This window comes from Toxorhynchites rutilus, chromosome 1 (genome assembly GCF_029784135.1).
Source record: "Toxorhynchites rutilus septentrionalis strain SRP chromosome 1, ASM2978413v1, whole genome shotgun sequence".
In the NCBI taxonomy this organism is placed as follows: Eukaryota; Metazoa; Arthropoda; class Insecta; order Diptera; family Culicidae; genus Toxorhynchites; species Toxorhynchites rutilus.
Window position 1 is genome coordinate 187784437 of NC_073744.1, and position 24964 is coordinate 187809400.

The 24964-nt window shown below is 33.1% G+C and overlaps 1 protein-coding gene across 2 annotated transcripts in view; it reads right to left on the minus strand.

Annotated features, from left to right (window-relative positions):
• The window catches only part of LOC129780093 (telomerase-binding protein EST1A), a 195974-nt gene that overhangs the window by 1693 nt on the left and 169317 nt on the right, over window positions 1-24964 (minus strand). For both annotated transcript variants that reach the window (XM_055788134.1, XM_055788056.1), the window contains 3 exons: window positions 3506-3656; window positions 3212-3437; window positions 2907-3046 (listed from right to left, as the gene is read on the minus strand). In XM_055788134.1, coding sequence (XP_055644109.1) covers window positions 2907-3046; window positions 3212-3437; window positions 3506-3656 — 517 coding nt within the window. The remainder of the gene's footprint in view (window positions 1-2906; window positions 3047-3211; window positions 3438-3505; window positions 3657-24964) is intronic.

Below are 24964 nucleotides of genomic sequence, written 5' to 3' on the forward strand. Positions count from 1 at the left end.
TTTCTGTTTTTCAAAGTTCACGCTTCTTGATTTTTAGCGTTTTTAATTTTGTACTTTTGAAATATTTGGTTATTTATATTTATCCTTTGTTGAATTTTTGCTTTTCAATTTTTTTTGCTTTTTTTCGTTTCCTAAATTTTCAGCAAAATTTATTTTTCCTTATCGCTTTATCGCTTTTTAAATTCTCAGCTCTTCAATTGTTAAATTTGCATTTTGTTTATTTTTTTTCCTTTTCAGAGATTTTGCTTCTTGAAATTTTCCGTTTTTTCTTTTTTTCCTTTTTAATCTTGTTACTTTTTCAACTTTCCGCTTTTTCAAAATCTTCACTTTCAATTATTTCACATTTCGAAATCTTTTTTATATGTTTTGTTTACTTATTTTATTGTTTCATTTATTTAATATTTCGCATTTCAAATTTTTCACGTTTTGAACAATTCGCTTTTATTCTTTTGGGTTTTCACATTTTTTGCTCTCTTCACTTTTAAAATTTTAGATTTTAGAATTTTTCGGTAGTTAAATTCCCATTTTTTTTTAAATTTTCTGTTTATTTTTTTGTATTTTATTTTTGTTTTTGAAAATTTATTCACTTTAAAATTTCTTTATATTTTTTTTCTTCTAAAATTATTGTTTTTAATATGTTTTTTAGCATTTAACCTTTTTAATCTCAGACTTTAACAATCAAAGTCAACACAGTTAAAATATAAAACAACAAAGACAATATCGTTCGCCTTAAAATATCCCCGCTTTTCAATAATTTGTTGTTTTTTTTTTTTTTGAATTTATTGCTTTTAATAATTTTTGATTTCTAATTCTCTTTCATTTTAAATTTTTAGCCTTTTACATCTCTGCTTTTTAAATTTTTCACTTTCAGAATGTTTCTTAAATAGACGACTTTTGAAAAAATCATCTCTTTTGAGAGTTTTTTTTTCCTTTTGAAGGATTTCTTGGTTTTTATTTTTTACACTGTTAACATTACATTTTTTTCCGGTTTTTCAATTATCTTCCACAATTTCTGATTTATTGTAATTCTTTGCTTCCTAAATTATTCACCTTCTCAATCTTTTTTTTTTTCTTTTTTTTTTCATTGAGCAGTTTCAGTTTCTTTTTTAATTTTTCGCTTTCTATATTGTTAGTTTATAAAATTTATCACTTGTAAATGTTTTAACCCGTTCCATTTTTTCCCCAATTTTTATTTTTGATTTAATTTCAATCAACTTCAAAAATGCTTCTTTCATCAACTAAAATTTGTGAAAGCTAGAAAAATAGAATGATTGAAATTTTGTAATCTTTGTATAAAAATACAAAATTACATTTAACAATTTTTCTTTCCAATTTTCGGTTTTTTGGTTTCCCATTTTTTTTTCTTGCTTTTTGTTATATTTTGTTTTTTAATTTGTTTTCAATTCTCCAATTCCCATTTTTTTTTAATTTGTATTGTTAGTTTATAAAAAGTCACTTTTAAAATTTGTCACTTTTTTATTTTTTTATTCCCAATTTTTTTTCGTTTTCCCGCTTTATTGTTTTTTTGTTTGTTTTGTTTTGTTTTCAATTCTCCAAATTTTCAATCCTTTTTTAGTGCTTTTCAATTTACTTCTTTTCATTCTTAAATTTTTTCGTGTTTTGAAATTTCACCTTTTCAATTTTTAGTTTTTAGTTTTTTGACTTTTAAAATTTGTTTTATTTAGTTTTTCTTTTTTTTTATTTTTACTTGTTTTTCTCTTTCATTTTTCGCTTTTTCAGTTTATCACTCTTTGGATTTGTTGATTTTCATTTGCTTTTCCTATTCTTTTCTTTTAGAAATTTTCACCTTTTTAATTTTCTTTGCTATCTTTTTTAATTTTTTATTTAAAAAAAATATGATTCTTTTAATTTTTTGCTTTTTTATTTGTTTTTTTTTTGTTCAATTTGCCGCTTTTTCAATTTCTCGCTTCTTAGATTTTTATTCGAATTTGACAAATTGTTAATTTGTAAAAAGACGAGAACATGGAAATTATTTTAAAAAAAAATGAAGAATTGGAAACAAAGAATGATTATGAAAATGTTGGGAAAAAATAAGTGAAAATGAGGGAACAGAATAGAAAAAAAAAACAAGAGAAAATAGAAAAAACTGGAAAAAACATGGGAAGTTAAAAATTGGAGAAAAATAAAATACAATCAAGAAAAAATAAGAAAGAAGAAAACTGAGAAAAAATGTATTTTTTGAATTGTTCGCTTTTTTATTGTTTTGCTTTTTGAAATTTTCGTATTTTCACTTTTTAAATCTTCCCATTTTCTGAATGTTTGACTTTTTTCAAATTTCTTGTTTTCTCAATTTTTAACTTTTTAAATTTCTGTTTTTTTTCTGATTTTTTCACTTTTTAAATTTTTGATTTTTGAATTTTTGTCGCTTTTCTAACTTTTTTATAAGTTTATGCTTTTCAAAATTATTATATTCCAGTTGTTCAAATTTCTGGGTTTTTTTAATTCGACAATTTTTTCATTTGGAATTTTTTGCATTTTTTCTTTCAATTTTTTTTCAACTTTTTAATTTGTCAATTTGTCGATTGTTTTATTGTTTTTTTATATATTAATTTTTTAAACCCGTAATTCAAAAAATAAAAATTCTGAGATTCAAAAATTCAAAAAAAATATGCAATTTTAAAATCTTAAAATTCATAATTTTGAAGATGCAAAAATATTTTGTTTAGTTTGTATTTAACATTCAGGAATGAATTCAATGTGTGACTCTTTTTTGCATTCCAAAAATTTTGTCGGATATCCCGTCCCAGTTGTGGAGTTCTGGTTTTATCTAATAAGATCTCTCATTTTTGATTGGAAACGAAAGTGGCATCTCGTGGCACTACATTCGAGATACCACACAGAATCAATTACAATAAACGGATGCTGGTGTTGATTGGGACACTCACCTCGTTTCTTTTCGGTGTGATTACGGCATAGGTTTAAGGCAGTTTCCAGAATCCGATCGTCGTTGGACTTTTGCTCGCCGACGTCATCCTCGGAGGTGAATGTGGACGTTTTCAGTATCGTACCTTTAGTGGTCACGCACCTATTTTTTTGTCAAGAGAAAATAAAGAACGGACATGATGAGACTGCAAAGGGCTGCAAGGGGGAAAGGCAGGAATCCGGTTCGCAGCATAGCATTGCTGCTGACACTGCTGCAACAAAGTGGTTGTGGAAGGAATAGGGCGATCAAAACGGGAACAGAGCTTACTTCAGGGCGGGATTCTTCTGTTTGATAAAACGCAGAGCCTGTTTGGAAGCGACCGCCACCATTTCTGCGTGCTGCGGATCGTAGCGTCGATCGACGGATGATGACGTTGGTGGCCTGACCGGAAGCACCGACACGCTGGATGTTAGCTTGGACGTGATGATGCTGGTCGGCCCGGTGGCCAGGTCCAGTTTGATTCCCTTCGAGAGACCTTCCAGCTCGTTGATAACTGTGCGAACACGACGGAACGGAAATTGAAACTTCAAACGCTTCAAGTGTTAATTGGATGCTGCTTACCAACAATAGGAACCATCAGTTGGTAGAGGGGGTGCGCCTTGGCGATACTTTCGATGTCTCGCAGATAGTCCACGAAGCAGTTGGTATCCGGCACCAGATATCGCGGACGGACCTCAATGTGCAGCGCGATCGTGCTTTGCGAGAGGATGTCCTGTGTGGAAAGGGAAACAAAACGCAAAAGGTCATTATTAATCACAAGCCTACATATGACAAAGAGAAGCACAATAAATCCGGGCAAATCTGGAGCGCACGGAAACTGCGCAAAATCCACCGGACTCGGCGCAGCTTTTTCCCATGTCATAACACGATTATTTCCCGATTTACTGGAGCCATCCGCTGCATTTGCAATGAGTGTGTGCGCAAGTGGGCAGGTAAGCAGGCAGCAATTCGTCAAACACGTCACGCAAACGCGCAAACCTGCGAATGACACATTCGCATCCAGATCCAGAGCCAGACCCAGTTTATATATTTTTTTCCTCTTGTCGCAATTCGCGATACAAAAGGGGTATTGGGGCGGTCAGTCAGTCGTTCCCATAGCGATCGCTATCGAGCGCACTGTGCAATCCCCGCTGCAAAAGCCTCTGGCGACAAATGGCATGGCACGCATCTTGATCAAAAATTCCAGTCGCGCGTTGCAATTTTGTCGCAGTAAAATGTACGGTTATCTCTGAGCGCACTACAAATGAAAATGAAATAAAGTGAAGTAGGAGCAACCAAGAAGGAACAACAAAAAAACCGTATGCTTGACCACAAAAGTCACACGGGATGAGGTATGCGCTAGAGTGTGTGAGTGTGTATGTGTGCGGATGGACACACAAAACTGAGCTGATTTTACGCTGTCATAAGAAGAAAAGTAAGAGAAACGAATTGCCACATGTTTTATCCGGTCAGTGGACTATATTGGGCTTTTTTTCCTCCCTCTTCCCTCTTTTCGGTACATGCAAATGTGAAATCCTTCGAATGTTGGCTTACTCTATATTATTACTCATGATTCGAATTCATCAGTGACATGACGATGGGTTTTTTTGTCTACTAACAGTTATAAACCCGATAGATTTTCCGGAATGTTGTTTCCTGAACTTTATATCTAAGATCTGGACAGCAGGGAGAATCATCATTTAGAAGATGACTAATAATTGATTATAAGTTGATTTTCGATTAGCTGAAAGTTACTTTGCTGTCATATGGTAAAAGATTCTATCAGTTTCTCGGGAAGCGAAATATGCAACTGGTTAGTTTTTCAATTCTTCAGATTTTAATTTTTTGGTTTTATGTTTTTTTTCCAGTTCAATTCTTAAACTTTTATTTTTGACAGAGTCTCGACACTTCTAACTAGACAAACTTAACCAGAAAATTTCTCCTGCTCCCGGACTTCTAAATGTCAAACTGGGTTCCGATTTTTTTATGTTTGACGTTAACTTATCATTCGACAATTGTATATGTTCCATTTTGAGTTTTTCACCCCTTCCAATTTTTCATTCAATAATTTGGATTTATTTTTTTTCATTTTTATATTTGTTTATATTCAAATTTTGATTTTCTTCGTTTTTCAATCTTACATTCTTCTATTTTATTTTTCATCATTTTTTTTTCTTTCTGTTCACTTCATTTTCAATTTTTTTTTTAATATTCCAATAACTCATTATACTACTTTTCAGCTTTTAAATCGCTGAATTTTTCATTTTATAATCTCCATGTTTTCATTTTTACATTTCTCAATTATTTTCTTTTTAATTCAATTTTTTTATTTTTTTTTACCTCAACACTTCAACATTTCTCAACTAAGACTAAGAGAAGCTAGCCAGGACAGGACTTCTCAACTTAAAAGCGCAGGGTGCTGTTTTTAAATGTTTTTTTTTAATTTATTTTTTAGTTTCTTGGGTTTCCAAATTTTTAGTTATTGAATGTTTAATTTGTTTAACTTTTCACTATCAATTTTTGAATTCTTATAGTTTTTCTACATTTTAATTTATTTTACTATTTGATGTTTTCAAATTATGTTTTTTTTTGTTTTATTTTTTTCAACTCTTATTTTCTTTATTTTTAAAATTTCAATGTTGGATTTTCAATTATTATACTTTTTTCTTCAATTTTTTATTTCATAATTATATATTTTTTTTTCTTTTTTTCATTTTAATTTTTTTCAATTTTGTCTGAATTTCTAGTTTTTTTTTCAATTTCTGATTCATCTGATTGATTGAGTTCTTATTTTCAATGTTTAACCTTTCAATTTTAATATTTTTTCATTTCAATTATCTCACATTTCACACTTCCAAAATTTTCACTTAATGATTTTATTTTTAGAACTTAAATTTTGTTTAATATTTTTTTCATTTTTTCAACTATTTTTTTGTACTATTAATTTTTTTGTTCTGTGCACACGTGGCTGAGTGGTTAGCGTCACACATTATCATGCCGGGTGTTCGGGTTTAATTCCCGTTCTGATTGGGGAATTTTTCGTCCTGCTTGCACTGTGGTCACGCGTATTCTAGAACTTGCCCCTCGGAATACATTCAAGGCGTGTTATTTGGCTTAAGAAATCTCAACTATGTATCAATAAATGACGCTAGTTAATGCATACGTTGAGACGGCAAAAGTTCCACAGGGAACATTAACGCCATTCAAGAAGTTTTTTTTTATTCTTTACATTTTTCATTTTATTTTGTTTTTTAAATTTTTATTTAAGTTTACCAGATTAACAATTTGGTATTTTTTCCCTTCAATTTATTGTCTATCGATTTTCCATTTTAAAATATCATTTTTGCTATTTTAGAGATGTAAACATCTCTCAATTGTTTAATTTTTCACTTTTGATATCAATTCTTCAGTTTAACATATTTTTTAAAATGCTTTTGACATCTCTTAATTAGGCGAACTAAGCCAGAAAACTTCACCTACCTCAGGATTCCTTTATGTCAAAGCAGACTTTCCAGAATGGTGTTTTTCCACATTTGCTTCATCTGTCATTTTTCGACAAATTTACAGGTTTTCTTTTTTCAGTTTTTATTTTTTCTCTATTTATTTGATTTTTGTTTTCAATTTTTGAATGTTCTAATTTTTGGATTTGTCAATTTTCATTTGTTTCATTTTAATTTTCTGGTTTGATATTTTTGAATTTCTTCATTTTTAAATTTTACATTTTTCGCTTTAATTTTTAATTTTTCAATTTTTTACTTTTCAGTTTCTTAATCTTTCATTCTTGCAATTTACATAGTTTTGTTCTTATTTCTTCATGCGCAGTTTTACCATTTTTCCTTTCAACTTCTCACGTTTCAATATTTAATTCCACAATCTTCACTTTTTTGTATTTTTTTATTGTTAGATTTCTCTATTCTTTAACTTTTTTTATTTTCCACCCTAATTTTTAAGCTGATTTGTTATTTTGGGTAGAGCTTTGACATTCTCAAATAAAAAACAAAATCACCTGCTTTCGGACCATTTATGTCAAAGCGGGACTTGTCTTTGCAGAATGTTATTTTTTTTTCAGATGTTTAATTTTTTTTAGTTTTTATGTTTTTTTAGATTTTTAATAATCTTGTTTTTATTTTTTATATACCTAGAACCTAGCATGAAAATTTCTCCTGTCCCGCGCTTCTTATCGTCAACGCGGGGTTTGGTAGAATGCTATTTTTACAATAGCTATTTTTTTTAATTCTTCATGTTCTTATACAGGGAGTCACGCAACCGATTTGCACAAAAAAAAATTCGTATAAAAAAATGTCCCACGATACAAAATCTTCATTCTCGAATAAAAAAACGATACAAAGTCGACAACTGAACCGCTTAGGAACCAACACGCTCGATACTTGGAGCGCGATCTTTTTTTTTCCTTCCGAGAGCTTTGCGTGACTGATGCGCCACCCTGTATTTTAGTTTTATTTTTTATCTAGTTTTAAATTTTTCATTTTTGAATATTTTAATTTTTAACTTTCAAATTTTGAATGTTTCAATTTTAAATTTTTGTAAATGAATCATTCTGCAATATTTTCATAATTTATTTTTTTCTCCAATTAATGGCTCTTTTATATTTAAATTTTACATGTTTTACTTCAATCTGTTTTTTGATTTATTTATATTTTGTGTTTCGTTGTCCCATTTTACAATAATTTTACATTTTAGAATCTCTTTTTTTTAAGTTTTTCAGTTCAATATTTAGTTACTGCAGAGTTTTGACACTTCTTAACTAGAGTGAACCTAGCCAGAAAACTTCACCTGTACCTCCATGCCAAAGCAATAAATATTTTAGTTTTTCATTCTACATTTTTCGGGTTTTCATTTCCCAATTATTCAGGTTTTCTGTTTTTTTTTCTTGTCGATTTTTCTTTTTTGAATTTTTGAATGTTTAATTTTGAATATCGCAATTTTCAAACTTTTCACTTTTTTATTTTTACTAACTAAAGGGGGGTTTGGCAGAACAATATGTTTTCAAAAGTTTGATTTTTTATTTTTTTATGACCCTTCAAGTTTTCAGTTTTCTATTCTTCTAGAATTTTTTCAATTTTCATTTGTTACATTTTAAATATTTTACTTTTCACAACATCCAATTTTATATCTAAAATATTTTTTTTTCAAATTTTTTTGAATTTTTTTTGCCTCTTTTTTATTTCAGTTTTTATCTTTTTTTTCAAATTTTCATTAGGAAGCACAAATTATGAAATAAATAACGGTCAAAATTGAAAACTGAAGAAAGAAATTTGCGAAAATTATAAAATATTTTAAAATGTTAAATGAAAAAATCATTTTTTGAAAGAAAACGTTCAAAAAAAAAAGATTGAAGAATTCAAATAATTGAATAATAAAATAAGTAACAAAGTATAAACAATAATGTGTGACAATTATAGAACACATCAACGAATAAAATTTTAAAAATTGCATTTTGAAAAAAGGTAAAACCATGAAAATGTGTAATATAATATAATAATATTTAAAAACATGAAAAAACAAAATCCCAAAAAAATAAAAATTTTGATTGATATTTCTAAAATTGCGAACACATAATTTATTTTTTAAATATGTGAAAAAACGAACGGAGCAACAAATCGAAATATTTTTTGAATATCTCAATATTCAGAACATTAAAAAAATACCCGGTAAAAAATTTAAAATATTAATTAGAAACAAAACTTCAAAAAGTTTAAACAAAAAATTGAAGTTTATAAATTTGACACATCAACATTTAAACATGACATTTAAAAAGATTTGAAGAAGAATTAAAAAATTAAATTTTTAAACATTTCAGAAAAGGAAAAATATAATGTTTAAAATTAAAAAATATGATTAATTGAAAAAACAAAAACGAAACAAAATATTAAAAAAATGAAACAATAAAAAAATTTAAAATTTATATAATTTAAAATTTTGAAAAAAATAATAAAAAAATGAATTCCGCATCAATAGAAAAAAGAATCAATAATTGAATGATTAGCAAAATAAAAGAACCAAGAAGTGAAAAAATAAATTATATTAGGTTGGGTAAAAAATTATCCATTATTTTCTCGGTAACTGGCTTTAGTGATCAATATCTCGCATAATATCGATCATATAGTTTCAAGTATAGGCTCGTTGGAAAGGTGACATTTCACACTATAAAAAAATCTTTGCTATGTTTCTGTTTGTTCCATTCAGTTGTGAGTTACAGGGTGTTAGCAATGGAAGTCAACGAAGAGACTTTCTTTTATAAAAGGCGAAAATGCAAGCCAGACAGCTGAAATTGTGAGCGGCATTTATGGTACCGATAATTTGACAGTAAAATACGTGCACTTTTTTATTTTAATTTATTTTCTAAAATTTTAATTTTTTTAATTTTTTTTCAATTAGTGCAATACACAAAATTCAGATCTCTACTGTCAAAAAATTGACTGTTTGAAGCTAGCGATAGACCAGAATCATCCAACAGAAGAGTTGTTGTGTTCCATCAGGACAACGCAAGGCCACACAACTTCGGGAGCTTGATTGAGACGTTTTAATGCATCCAACATATAGTCCGGATCTTGCACCAAGCGAATACCACACTTTTCTCGCAATGAAAAACTTCCAAAGTGATAAAAAATTAGGATCGCGAGACGATTGTAAAAATCTATTGCTAGAGTTGTTCGCCAATGAGAACCAAGGCTTCTATGAGAGAGGCATTATGAAGTTACTCCTAGAAGAGCAACAAATTTTACAACAAAACGGTGCATATTTGACCCAAATCGGACAATCCGAAGCATATTAAAAAAAGGTTTGAATTCCACGCAGAAATAATGGATTACTTTTTCCCCAACCTAATATTTTGTCTTACACCTGGGGTTCAGGGGATAAGTTTGGCGTTGTTTTCTATTTGATTTTTTAAAAAAATAAAAATTTCAAACTGTGTATCATCGAATCATATAGAATCGAGTCAGTATGTAATCGAGTTCGACCACTTTACAATGTTATTTATTTTTGCTTCAATTTATCATTTAACAATTTAATTTTTATTTTTTTCTATTCACAATGTTTTATTTTTCAATTTAATTTTTTCGCTTGAAGGTTTTATTTTAAAGTATATTTTTCTCTATTTTTCACTTGAAAATATTTTTATCCTAACCAAGCTTAGCCAGAAAACTTCACCTGTCTCAGGGGCTCGGCTTCGCAAAATGTTATATTTATCAAATTTTTCAATAATTCTTCATTTTTTAATAGTTTTTCAGAATTTTATTTTTTAGCTTTTAAGTTTTCTCCTTTTTTTTATTTTATAATTTTTATTAATTTTTTATTTTTATATTTTGAATTTACTAATTTTTAATTTTTGATCTTACAACTATTTACAGTAAACTTTTATTTATCTCATTTTAATGTTTTACGCATTCCACACTTTTAATTTTTTATTTAACCATTTGAATCTCTATTTGATCTAATTTAATTTTTTTAATTTTTCAATTTTACATTTTTATATTAATTTTCCAATGATAATTTCTTTTTTTTTATTTTCAATGTTCTATTTTCAATTTCATCAATTTTTCAATTTATATTTTTTTACTCATCTGTTATTTTTTAATCTTTTAATTTTTTATTTCAAAATCTTCATTTTAATTTAATTTTAATTTTATTAGTTTTTTTTTCTTGTTTTTTGTTCGATTTAATTGTTTTCACTTTTCTCAATTATTTATTTTACAACTGATTTTTTTCAAATCCTGTCTTTTAATTTTTAATATTTTTTTTAATTGTCCAATTCTACATATTTCGACTAAATTTTTCATCCTACAACTTTTTTTTGTTTTCATTTTTTTCATACAAAAATAGGAATTGTTCTTTTTCGTTAATTGTTCAACTTTTCACTTATCAGTATTTCATTAATTTCAAATTTTTGTTTGATATTTTTTTTTAAATTTACATGCATTTTTTTATTATTTTTCTCTTTTTTTAAATTATTTTTCAATGCTACGTTCATAAATTGTTTAATTTTTATTATTTTCATTTTTCACTTCAGTCTTTTAATGTTTATTTTCGGCAAAGTTTTGGCATATTTGAACTAGATGAGCTTAGAATATTTCACCCGGTCCCAGACTTCTAAATGCCAAAACTTGACCTTGCAGAATGCAATTGTTTTTCAACATGTTTCAATTTTCGAAATATAAAATTTTCAATTTTCGAATTTTTAAATTATCAATTTTTTAAATTCTGTGATCTTAAAATTTAGAAAAAAAAATCTATTCAAAAAATTTTGAAATTTTAAATTTTTGAAAGAAAATTCAATTCGAAAATTCTATTTCTCATTTAATAATTTTGATTTTTTTTCATCAATCATTTTAACTTTATACACAATTTTTTGAAATTGTGAAATTGTAAGGTTTTTAGTTCTCATATTTATTAAATTATTTTTTAAAATTTTCTCAAAATTTCTCTGTTAATTTTTTAATACAGTTTTATTTAGCTTCACCCTTTTGTATGTTCGTTTGTAACTTTGTTGCTTTGTCTGTAGCGCTATCCCACATTAATACAAATTTGACTCTCTTCTTGTTGACCGATTGATCTGAAATTTGGAACACAACTTTATCTTTGCAGTCATTATAAAATTGCATATTCTATGATCTTGAAAATCCAAGATGGCGGCCGCTAAAAAATGGCGGATTACATATTTTCTCAAAACTTCATCAACATGAGTTTTTCCAAAACCCCATAAATATGGATATCAAATGAAAGGGCTTGACTAGTACAATACAGTTGTTTATGAAAAATACATAACTGCAACTTGATATTTTTCTAAAAAACTGTGATCGTTAATTGACACAAGAAAATCTCTAATTAGGTTGCATCCACTTCAATGATTTGGCGAACCAATTTAATATGTTTACGTATTCCCCATCGTTTGTGACAAAGCAAAAAACCTTCAACTTCAAGGACCAAGAAGGTAACAACGAATAAAACCGAATAACATATTCAATTTCGAGAAGGGTACCTTCCCGCAAACACAAACGACACTTCTTCTTCTTCTTCTTCTTCAATGGCACTAACGTTCCTAGAGGAACTTCGCCGTCTCAACGTAGTATTACTTGCGTCATTTTTATTAGTACTTAGTTGAGATTTCTAAGCCAAATAACACGCCTTGAATGCATTCTGAGTGGCAAGTTCTAGAATACGCATGACCACAGTGCAAGACGGAGGCAATTTCTTTGACGAAAAATTCCCCCGACCAGAACGGGAATCGAACCCGAACACCCGGCATGTTAGTTGTGACGCTAACCACTCGGCCACGGGAGCACATAACAACGACAAACGACACTTACCGCGAACGACTTCCGGCGCATTAACCGCACCGAACACAATTTAGTGGTAACTACAGCGATTTGGCGATCTTCTGCGATCAGATCCTTCTGAGATCTCCGTATCGGACGGTCGCCCGGGGGAGCAATTTCGCATCCTGCAACGGGCACGCGTCGCCCGAATGTGATCATCGAACCCGGATTTCAGCGAATCAATTAAGGCCGAATGGCCGAAAAATAATTAGAATTATTATACATATTGTGGGACCAATAAATTTACCGCTGGCTAACAAAGAGGACGACAACGACGACGACTAATCGTCGGAACGTGAGTTTATGTGCGTCTTTACTGCATTTCTCTGATTGTAGGAAAAATGCGAAGAAAAGGAGATGATGGGGGAGGGAAAAATGCATCAATTAAAATTGAACATGGATTCCGGGGGATTCTTTTTTTAAATTTATGGTTTTGAAGGGGATATTCGGTACATGGCGATTTGCTTTGCTCCGCTTTTAATCCTGCAATTTCCTTCCAATTAAGTTAATATTTTCAGCCTCCAATTTATGGCGTGCCAAAAGTTAATACACCTCCGAGAGCATCATTCGGCAGACCTCAAAAAAGGTGCAAAAAAAAACATGAGATGGAACGTTAGCCCAGATTAATGAACCATCACAATTGGGTTCAATGAGAGTTCAATGGCGGAAGAAAGGGAGATTTTATTTGGAAATAGGCGAACTTTTCGCGTGAATGAAACGGGGAACCCGAAACTGAAAACAAACAAACAGTTTCATCGATCCATCGGCATTTTCCTTGTCCAAATAGCCCCCTCTTCCCGAGCGCCGGACACATTGTATCCGCCGAGACCCAGAGTCACATTCCTGTCGCCGGTAGAAACGGGCGCGAGAAAAACGAATGCTATGAAAACTAAAATAATAAAAAAAGATATTTTCCTCCTGGCAAACAAAATCACTAATAAATAGTTCAATAACCTATGCCGCGCGGCGTTTAGCCTCGGTTCGGCCGAAGAAGATTCGCAAGAACTTCTTGAAGTTGTGAGAAGTGTGTATGTGTGTATGCTCCTTTACGTTCTGTGTTCTGTTTTTTTTTCCTGCCCTTCTCCTACTGTTGTTCTCCGGCCATCTTTTAGCGAATCGTCCCTTTCATCGATCGTCCTCCTCCCTTCCCTTCCGACTCCGAGCCACCGGACGGAATCTCGGTGCTCCCATCGCTTGACATGGATGTGATATGCTGCGGGGAGTTTGTTCGCTCGTTCATTTCTAGCAATGTTGTTTGCTTTAACCTTTTCAGCATATGTGAATCTTCCCTCCCATCCCATGAGAACAGCAACAACAACGACGACGACGATGACTAAGACGGGATCGATCCAGCTAGGGTGGTCCATCCTGATCGTTCCCATCGGGGTGGAACATCTGGGGTTCAAGGGTCAAGTTTGGCTTTGTTTCCCATTTTTTTCAAACCGGTCCGGTTAGGCTGCCGAGTCCTTGTCTCGAGAGAATCCCATGGGATTCGCTATTGATCGCGCGATGACTGATAGGCGCAATTAACCTTTTGACGTTAAACGTCGGGTAATGAGTTGGGCCCCATAATGGGAGCTTTTGCGCAGACCCAACGATTCTAAATAACTCCCGGGGAGATAATTGGATCTCATAAGTTTTAAGGTTTTTTTTTGCTCGGCTGATCATCTTTTACGTGAGATCGCACCATCCAAAGTTTTGGGTCAAATATTCCCGCGACCACCCCAAGCTTCGGTAGATCAAGCTCAAAGAGGTAGATCGTTACATGAACCCACTTTCCAGCGTTCTGTTGGCCATCGATCCCCGAGCATACAGGCACGCACACGGAACGAAACGGCGATCTTCTTCACCACCTTCGAGCAAAAGTAACACATCGTCCAGATCTAATAACTCAACCTCCCAACATTAAGGAGGCTGCAGAGGGAAGCAGCAGCGAACAAACACTGCAAAAAAGAAACTAAACTGCTCATCACTTCAAACCGATCGTTTAGCAAGTACACGAACGCGAATTAGTTTGAAGAGTCCCGCGCCGGCAAACGATCCCCACTGATCTCCTAGGATGGATCTGTGGAAGAATGATAACAAACAGAGCGATCACCATATAATCCCACGTCGCGCACATCGTTCCCAAGTCTGCCCATTCTGAATGAGGTCTAGGATTATATTCTCTGTCTGGCTCTCTTTCTCCTCGGGACAACGATCGACCTCTCCTCGGGCGCACAGGAAGCACGCAATTATTTTTATTGATACGGACCGCGATCGCACAGAGATAAAACAAAAAGTGTAACCGAGATGCTGGCCACAGGTTGGCAACGGATCACGCGCGGAGAATTTTCGGGATCTGAAGTTACAGTTATGAAACGCGGCAACTAACGGATCTCTTCAAGTCGTTGATCTTTGCTGGTGTGGTATTTTGTTTCGCGAAGCGAAAGTCTTAAAATAAGGAATCGAACCCTTATTCAAGAAATCCCCCTCCAAGAAAATGAAGCTTAGCTCCGCTAAAATGGAATTAGGATTTATTCACATACCCCATATTATGGCCTAAAAAGCTCAGTCTTCGAGTTATGGGGGCAGAATGCGTAATAAGTTTGCTGCTAATTTCCATGACGCGCGAAGTACGGCGAAGAGTTCGCTGAACCGCAAAGCCACTTCGCGAGAAATGAATGGAAGTTGGACTAGTGAACCACAATTCACAAATTTATTTCGATTTTATGTTCGAAACACAAAATGTTCACCGATGGGGGCGTGATTGAATTATGCAAAAAAAGAGGATACCTTTTTTTCGCGCCTAGCGGGAGCTAGCGATGCGCACGTGTTCGACATGTATAAGGAGAAAGTTTGGAGTGACGGATGACGTAAAATATTAGCATTTTAAGTTGCTGTATGTTCTCGATATAGCCCGGAACGCTTGATTCCATCTTAAGGAGCTGGGTTACTTTGAAGCGAGGTTATGTAATGGTTTAACTCTGCGCAAAATTGAGGGACTTGAAGAAAAACGAACAATGATTCCACCGGCCCATAAAGCGCATAAAATGTCGTGACGTACTTTATAACGTCCGAGACGATGCGTTTAGTGTAAAAGAGCTGCTCTAATCAATTACTCTGATGGAAAACTATGACTACCATAATAATTGAACCATAGTTTTCGTTAAAAAATCCACAATTTGCGGACGTTATTCAGGAGTCAATATATTCACAATGAAAGTCAAATATGGAACTAAACACAAAACACAAAACACAAAGACAATTGTAAAAATGGCGCACACCATTTTTCCTAATTTTTTCCTCTTTTCTGATTTTTTATGATTTCTTGGTTATTTTCTCGTAATTTTTTTGTTGTTGAATTTTTCATGATTATTTTGGTGATTCTCCCCTAATTCCAGCTTAATGTTTCCAAGTATTTTTTGAAATTCTCTTTGTTTTCGGGGTTTTTCAGATTTTTCTGTTTTTTTTTCTGTTTTCCCCAATTCTTTCCTAATACTCCATTAATTTTTTCGTTATTTCTTTCCAATTATTTACACCTTTTACATCTGTTTTTTTCTAAATTTTCTTTTCCATGTTATATCCTAATTCTTCCTAATTCTTCCCAAATGCTACCCAGATTTTGTTACTGATTATCCCATATTTTTCCAGTTTGTAGTTTTTTCTAATTTTTCATGATTTTTTTCTTCCAACATTCCTAATAAATTAATTTTTTTTCGAATTATTTACTATTTTCTGGTTGATTATTTCCAAACAGTTTCCATTCTCATTCTTATGATCATTTTCTCATTTCTCATTTTTTCATTATATTTTCTTCTATTTTAAACCCTTTTCGGTCGTGTTAAATTTGGACATGGGAGTTGTACTGGTCGGAATTATTTTTACTTGAAAATGCAGTGATGTGTAATTTTGTGAGAACACATGCAGTATATGTATAACTTGTGACATAATGAAAGATAAATTTGGTTTATTGACATTGAAATTCTATTTAGAAAAAGTGGAACTGAGTCATTGTTGCATAACGCATAAAGCATAAATATCATTATATTTTCTTACTGTGGTAGCTGAGAGCAGCTAATTTCGTTCGTTATTTTCTTAAGTTTTTTTTATTTCACCTAATTTTTCCAATCAAGATAGTGTTATTTTCTTATTATTTGCTATTTTTTCCTTTTTTTGCCAATGTTTTGTTTGGTTTTCCTGGTTTTTCTATTTTTTCATTTGTTTTTCCTATTTTTCCATATTTTTATTGTATTTTTTCATTATTCTTTTCTATTTTTTTTCTAAATTTCTGCTTTTTTTCCTGATGCTTCTCCCAATGTTATTATTATCTTCCTTTTTCACTTGATTTAATACTATAGTCAACTCTCTCTATCTCGATGTTCTGTAACTCTATTTTTTCCCTAACTCGATGAATTTCATGGCACCTTTTATTTATTTCACGAGCATTCTTCTCTCCATAACTCGATACCTCTCTAACTCGATGGTCCCTTGGATATCGAGTTAGGGAAAGTTGACCGTATTTTTGCTGATTCTTGATTTTTCACTAATATTATTCTAATATTTCCTGACAATTTTTTCTGTTTTTTTCTCTCTCTCTTTTATAGTGACTTTCAACACATTTCGGCTGGTTCGTCACTTTAGCTTCCATTTTTGGAAGAATGTCGGGAGTGAGAATTGAACTCGTGATCTCTGCGTGAGAGGTATTGATGTTACCACTACGCCAGATCGCCTCCTACTATTTTTTCTTATTCTTTTCTTCCTTTTTACTAGATACTTCCCATTTTTTCAATGTTTTTCCTGAATTTTTCTGATTTTTATTCAGGGTTTCGACTGATTTTCTTTCCTAATTTTGCGCTAATACTGCCATAATGTTTCCTCATTTTTTCCAGTTCTGCCTGCTTTTTTCGTTGGTTTTCACTAATATCTGCAGAGTTAATTTTTTTCCTACTATTTACTAAGTTGTTCCTATTTAACCAGTTGTCTTTTCCCTAATCTCTGTTTATTTTTTCCTGATTTTTTTTCTGAAATATTCTTTATTATCTTCTTTTTAATTTTATCCTGGGTTTTCACTATTTTTTTTTCTTGATTTGTTTATATATTTATATATTTTTTTCCTAGTCTATTTTCCTTAATTTTCCTCTAATTATATTAGTCCATTTTTTCCTAAATTGTTATGTTTTTTCCCCAATTCTCCTAAATTTATCGTGACTGTTTTCACAATTTTCCTTATTATCTTCCGTTGTTTCATATATTTTTTTGTGATTTTATTCCGAATTTTCCATTTTTTTTGCTTTACTGATTTTATCGATTTTACTGATTTTATCATTTTTATTGATTTTACTGGTTTACTGATTTTGACGATTTTACTAATTTTAATAATCTTATTGATGTTACTTATTTGACTTTTTGACTGGTTTTATCGATTTCTCTGATTTGTTTTCCTTTTTTCCGATTTTCCCTTTTTTTCATATTTTTTCCTGAGTTTCCACTGATTTTTTCTTATTTTTTTTTCGATTTTCCGATTTTAATTTTTCCTTAGCTTTTTTGTTGTTTTTCGGTTTTTTCCTGCTTTTCTATTTTTTCTGATTTTATATAATTTATTCCTTATTATTCATTTGCATATTTTTACCTAATTTTTAGTTGTGTTTTTCAGAATTTTACCTTCTTCTTCTTCTTCTTCTTCAATGGCACTAACGTTCCTAGAGGAACTTCGCCGTCTCAACGTAGTATTACTTGCGTCATTTTTATTAGTACTTAGTTGAGATTTCTATGCCAAGTAACACGCCTTGAATGCATTCTGAGTGGCAAGCTCTAGAATACGCGTGATCACAGTGCAAGTCGGAGGAAATTTCTTTGACGAAAAATTCCCCCGACCAGAACGGGAATCGAACCCGAACACCCGGCATGTTAGTTATGACGCTAACCACTCGGCCACGGGAGCACAATTTTACCTTATTGTTTCCTAATTTTTTTACCTAATTTCCCGCCAATATTTTTATTATTATTATTTGTTTATTTTGCCCGGTATATCCGCTTTTTTTCTTATTCTTTCACATTGTTCTTTCTACTTGTTTTCCTTATTCTTTCCTATTTTTTTACAATTGGGTTATCCCATGCCAAATCGACCAAAAAACAGAAAACTTTGACGCGACCCTCTCAAATTTTTTCAAACTTGGTACCTATGATCACAATACCCAAAATCACAATTTTTATTATTTTTATTATTTATTATTTTTTTATTATTTATTATTTTATCATTGATTATTCTTTCAAAAAATCGTAATGTTTAACAAAGTTGTTGGAAAATTAATTAGCTATTTGGGAAAAATAATATTAAGCATATACTGTTAAAAAATCTAACTCAAAACTTGGATTTATTATCAAAAAAAATTATATCTAAAAACATCCCCCATTCGATATGTTTTTGTATATTTTTATTGGAATGACCGTCTAATTTAAAAAAGTTTGACTTATAGTGGTGCCGTGTCGGACTCTCAAAAATGGAAATATAAGTTTTCGAAAATTTAATAAACTTCAATACAGGGAAACTTCGATATAACGTACCCTCGTTATAACGTACCCTCGATATAACGTACATTTTACCTCGATATAACGTACACATTCCCAAAGTGTGAAGGAAATTTTTTTTAATACTTTTTTTCTGATAGAATAATGAATTATCCGTATTGTGATGCTAAAACAAGTTTTGTGCCTTCAAAATACAGCTGGTTTTGTGAATCCGGATTCTAAATGAATCAAGCTTTAATCAACAGTACGAAGGGAAACATCATGAGAAAGGCTGGCTTCGTCTTCTGATTGAAGTTATTCATTAACTTTACTAAAACAGCAACACAATAATGTATTATAGACTACGTTTGTGAGTACTTTATTATGCTTCGATATAACGTACAATTCGATACAACGCACAATTTTGAAAGTGAAATGTACGTTATATCGAAGTTTACCTGTACTGTGTTCAATCGTAGCCATTTAAAAAAAGTAATATGAATAACAAAAACTATACGCGATTCAGCAAAAAATATATACGTAAGGTTTTATCCTAGGACTAACCGTTCTCGAGATATAACCTATTCAAAATCATTTTCGTGAAATATCAGAAAAAAATATATCGAAGGGAGGGAAGGGTGGTGTGGTGTTTTTAGATATGAATATTTTTAATATTAAAATCAACTTTTCAGTAACATTTTTTGACAATGTATTTTAAATATTAGTTTTTCTAAATAGCTAATTGATTTTCCAATAACTTTGTCGAACATCATATTTTAATCAGACATCTGGATTTTCAGTTACAATTTTTTGAAAGATGGATCAATGATTTTGAACACGTCCTTTACAAAAATCATTCGTAATTTAAATTGGTCATATTATGATGAAAATTGTGATTTTGGGTAGTTTCCATCATATGTACCAAGTTTCAAAAAATACTGAGAGGGTCGGATCTGCGGCCGGCTCCCGGCTTTTTGCTACTTATTCTTAATTTTCCGCTAATTTCACAATTCCTATTTTCTCAAATTTTCTCCGATTATTTTTTTCTCTACTTTTCATCTTTATTTTTCATTATGAATTATGTTTTATAATTTTTTGATATTTTTTTTCTGGTTTCCTGGTTTTTATGATATTTTTCTGAAATTTCCCTTATCGTTTCCTAATTTCATCCTATTTTCCCCTGTTTTTTATGATTATTTTCTGTGCTTTTCTGATTTTTTTCATTCGCCAATGTTATTCTTCTTCTTTCTGAATGGCACTAACGTTCCCAGCGAAAATTTTGACGTCTCAACGTAATTATTACTTTCACCATATCTCATAGTACTCAGTTGAGATTTCTTATGCCAAAGAACAAGTCTTGAATGTATTATCATGAGTGGCAAGTTCTAAAATACGCATGAACACAGGGCAAGTCGGAAAAAAATCATTGACGAAAAATTCTCCGATCTGAACGGGAATCGAGCCCGAATTTGAACCTCCGGCATGACAATGTGTGACGCTGGCCACTCGGCCACGGAAGCACCGATATTATACTTGTAATTTCTAAATTTTACCTGATTTTTCGTATCGTTATTCAGTATTTTCTTATTTTTTTCTCATTTTTTTCACGATTTCTTTTCTATTTCTTTTCTTATTTTTTTTCCTTATTTCCTCTAATTCTGGCATCCAATTAAATTTTTTTTCCTATTCTTTTTCTAATTATTTTCTAAATTTTGTGTAAACTTTTCGACAACCTTATTCTTTATTCTTTATTCTTCTTATTCTTTTCTCTTCGTATTTCTCCCTATGTTTTTCCTAATTTCTTCCTAACTTTTCCTGATTTTTCCAGCAACTCCCTTATTTTTTTTCTCATGATTCTATCTCTTGATTCATTTTATTATTTATTCTTTTTTTCTAATTTCCAATGTTTTTTTTTTTGATTTTTTGATTTTTTTATCAATTTTTTTTCACCTTTTTTTATCCTTTTTCTCCTGTTTTTTACTGTTTCTTACTGGGTTTTTTTCAACCGTTTTTCAATTTTTTGCTAATAAAGGGCGTATCACATCAAATTGCATCACGGAAAAAACGCTATAGAAATTTAATTTTTAGGAATTATATCTTCAGCTCTCGCTTATAATCAGATAAGAGTGTATAGATCACGTTGGCCATGCTTCACTGTCAATTTTTCGTAAATTTGGAAAAATGTCGTCGAACGAAAAAGAGCGTCGTGAATTAATCCTGTGCACTCATTTCGAGAATCCGGAGTTGTCACATCGGGACATCGGTAAGATGCTGGGAATCGTCCAATCCACGGTCAGCAGAGTACTAAAACAATACTTCGAGAACCTAACCATCGACCGGAAGGTGAAGAACGGCAAAAATGGATGCTCCGTCAGTGAAAAAGATCACAAGCGCGTAGTTAGGCAGTTTAGACGTGATCCGAGAAGTTCGGTCCGGGATGTCGCCAATAAGCTGATTTTGTCAAGTTCATTCGTCCAGCGGACCAAGCAGCGGGAGGGCCTGCGTACATACAAGGTTCAAAAGGTTCCTAACCGCGACGAAAGGCAAAACATGGTGGGGAAGACGCGAGCCCGGAAGCTGTACACCGAAATGCTGACGAAGCCGCATTGCCTGGTAATGGACGACGAAACCTACGTCAAAGCGGACTTTCGTCAGCTGCCGGGCCTGTTGTTCTTCTCCGCTGAGGACAAATTCAGCGTTCCGGAGGAGATTCGCAAGCAGAAACTATCCAAGTTTGCCAAAAAGTACATGGTGTGGCAAGCGATCTGCTCTTGCGGAAAGCGGAGCGCCCCCTTCGTGATGACCGGCACGGTAAACGGGCATGTTTACCTTAAGGAGTGCCTACAGAAGCGCTCACAACCACTATTGAAGCAGCACGAGGGCCCGACCATCTTCTTCCCGGATCTCGCTTCGTGCCACTATTCAAAGGACGTGTTGGAGTGGTACGAAGCCAACGGGGTCACCTTCGTGCCAAAGGAAATGAACCCGCCCAACGCGCCGGAGCTACGCCCAATAGAGAAATATTGGGCGATTATGAAGCAGGCCCTCCGGAAGAACCCAAAAGTTGTCAAATCGGAGGCGGACTTCAAGAGAAAATGGATTTCTGTTAAAAAAAAAAACTACAACCTGACGTTGTACAGAACCTTATGGACGGAGTAAAGAGGAAGGTGCGAGCATACGGGCTTGGGCTCGAAGTATGAATAAAAAGAAAATGCCAAAAGTTGTTTAATAGTTTTTATTTTACTGTCTGAAATTTTGAAAAGGATCGGTCTACTGGGCGAGTTTCTACAGCGTTTTTTTCCGTGATGCAATTTGATGTGACACACCCTTTATTACCCTAATTTTTATTCGTTTTTGTTTCGTTTTGTTTTCTAATTTTTCCTGGTTGTTTTCCTAATATTTCCCTAACCTCCCCCGAATTCTCTCGAATTTTCTTATTACCTAATGATTTTATGATTTGTTCTGATTTTTGATTGATTTTTTCGATTTTTTCCCCGTTTATCCTATTTTCGAACATTTTTTTTAAAGTTTTTTTTTCTTCATTCCTTTATAGTTTTTCTTTCTTTTTTGTTATTAGTTTGCATTTTTTTAATTCCTTATTTTTCATTCTCATCTCTGATTTCATCCTAACCGAAAAATATTGGGCTATTACGGAACAAAAGCTTGAGAAGAGAAGAATAAGCTTTTGTTTGAGCTTTGTAATAAGAAGGTGGAATAGAATGGCCGCTCAGATTGGCCAATAGAGTGCCCAAAAGCTCATTAGAAGCATCGCATAAGTTTATTATTACTACACGCCGCACCGGAGGAACCTAACCCTTTGACAACCTAAAAACGTAACCGAGGAAGCTTCCCAATATCCGATATTTTGAAAACGCATAGAACTAGGACAAACAACAAAAAAGTAAACATACAACATTTTAAAAATTCGTAATGTTGTAACTAGTTTGTTTTTACAGAAAATGGATGATAGGTTCAAATGTTATTCCTTTTCAGTTGTGGCATAAATTCATGATGAACAAGCGCCTTCACTTCAGACTGGAATCTACATATTTCTGATCGATTTCAAATCTTTTCACAATCGCCATTCCTCCGCTTGGTATCTTGATTGCATGTCATACTGATAAACCCACGTCTCATTTTACTTTCTGATGGATATTTTTATCAACATAAAAAATAAACCTCAAAAAAGTTTCGCTGATAGATTTCGGTAACTTTTAATCGAACTGATGCTCTCTGCTTTCAAGATCTTACGGAACGCAGTATCGAACCATAAAGTCTGCTTCATTTAATATTGGAACACAAACAATTGCGTGTAGTTCAGTCATTTATTAACGAATTCATAATTTGTTTTTCATACAAATGTAGCATTTTCTTTACTCTTTCATAAAAAAAATTTAAAAAATTATTCATTGCAGTTTCGAAGAAATTCTCGTACTTTTCCCGTAATACGGCACATTAGGCGGCGCACACCCTTTTCGTCCACCGTTTTGGCGATTTGATTCCACCAGTTCTTCATTTGAGTCATGTTCATAACAAGTTTTCCCTTTGCCTTAAGCCTCCGCTTCGTGATTGCCCAGTATTTCTCTATCGGCCGGAACTGGGGGCAGTTTGGGGGGTTGAGGTCCTTCGGTATTACGCTGACCCCGTTCGTTGCGTACCATTCCATAACCGTTTTGCTGTAATGGCAGCTTGCGAGGTCCGGCCAAAACATTACTGGACGGTCGTGGGCACGAATAAACGGCAGAATCCGTTTCTGTGGGCACTCTTTTTTGTAGACTTCTGATGTCATTGTCTTGTCAGTGAGAAAGACTTTGGTTTTCTGTCCACAACTGCATATCCCCTGCCAAATCATGTACTTGCGGGCGAATTTATCCGCAAACACGAACTTAAATTTTGCAGGTACTTCCCCCCGAGCCGTCGCCAAATAAAATTTTTGACCTGGGATTTGCCCAAAGTCCGCCTTCACGTAGGTCTCATCGTCCATCAGAATACATCCGTCGAACTTGGTCAGCACTTGGTCGTACAGCTTTCGAGCACGGATTCTGGCCACATTGTTCTGCTTCAGCGTCCGATTTGGCTGTTTGCTGGCTCGGAATGACCTTATTCCTTCCCGGAGACGAATTCGTCGCACCGTACTGTGAGCGGCCTGGAACTTATTGGCCAAATCGCGGTCTGAAAGATTGGGATTCCTCTTGACGGCCTTGATGACTTTCCCACGCAGTTTCCGGTCGACAGTTCCACTCCGACGCTTCGAATGCGGCTTCCGAGCCGTCGTCAATGTTTCCTTGTACTGCTTGATAACACGCCATACGGTATTTCTGGGCATTTTAAGCTGTTCAGCTAGCTTAGATGCCGACAACAATGGATTTTCAAGAAAACTGTGCACAATTTTATCTCTCCGTTCGGCTTCCATGGCGGTTGTTTACAAAATGCTATCGTTTGGTGTTATGACATAAATACATGGTGAAAGGTAATGAATTTCCCGACACGTGGGTGAAAAAAGTTTCCAAATCCGTCCACTAGGAGCGCCACAATGAGCAAAAGAATTTGTTCCAATATTAAATGAAGCAGACTTTATAATATTATATCGGTCATCGAAAATCCATCTGATTATTTAAGGTGCCTCCTGCAATAATGCGTTTTATCCTATGACAGCACACGACGCGATGCATATTTATATTCTCCCGCTCCTTCCTGTGGAGAATGTTGACATTTTTACTGGAACGAATAAAATATTTACTGCACTCAAATAAAGTTACTATTCCCGCGGATCTGGCAGAGTGTCCGATCCGGGAAAAATGACACCGCGCATACACATATTGATGATGCTCGTAAAATTGGGTCCCCTTATTTCGATTTCTCACCTAATCGGAGACAACCCGTTGGTGCGTTCCGCGTTCCACAAAACTAACAAACCTTTAATCAGCCGAAAATTATGACTAACGGCTTTTTTTTTGGGAGCCTCGCGCGCTTATTATAACAGGATATTTCCGGAATTCTAGTTTCACATTGACAAAAAAAATTAAGCTCGAAACAGATGAAAAATGGTTTCATTCCGAGTCATCCTGAGCGAAGGGTCGGGGATCTACAGGGGAAGGTGTAGAGATTTATGATGCTTTTCTCCGGAGAGAAGAAAGCGAAAAAAACAAAAATAGAATGCGTGGGGAGGTTGCCCCCGGGGGGCGGTCCTGTTTACAGATTAAGCGTGCCCTCG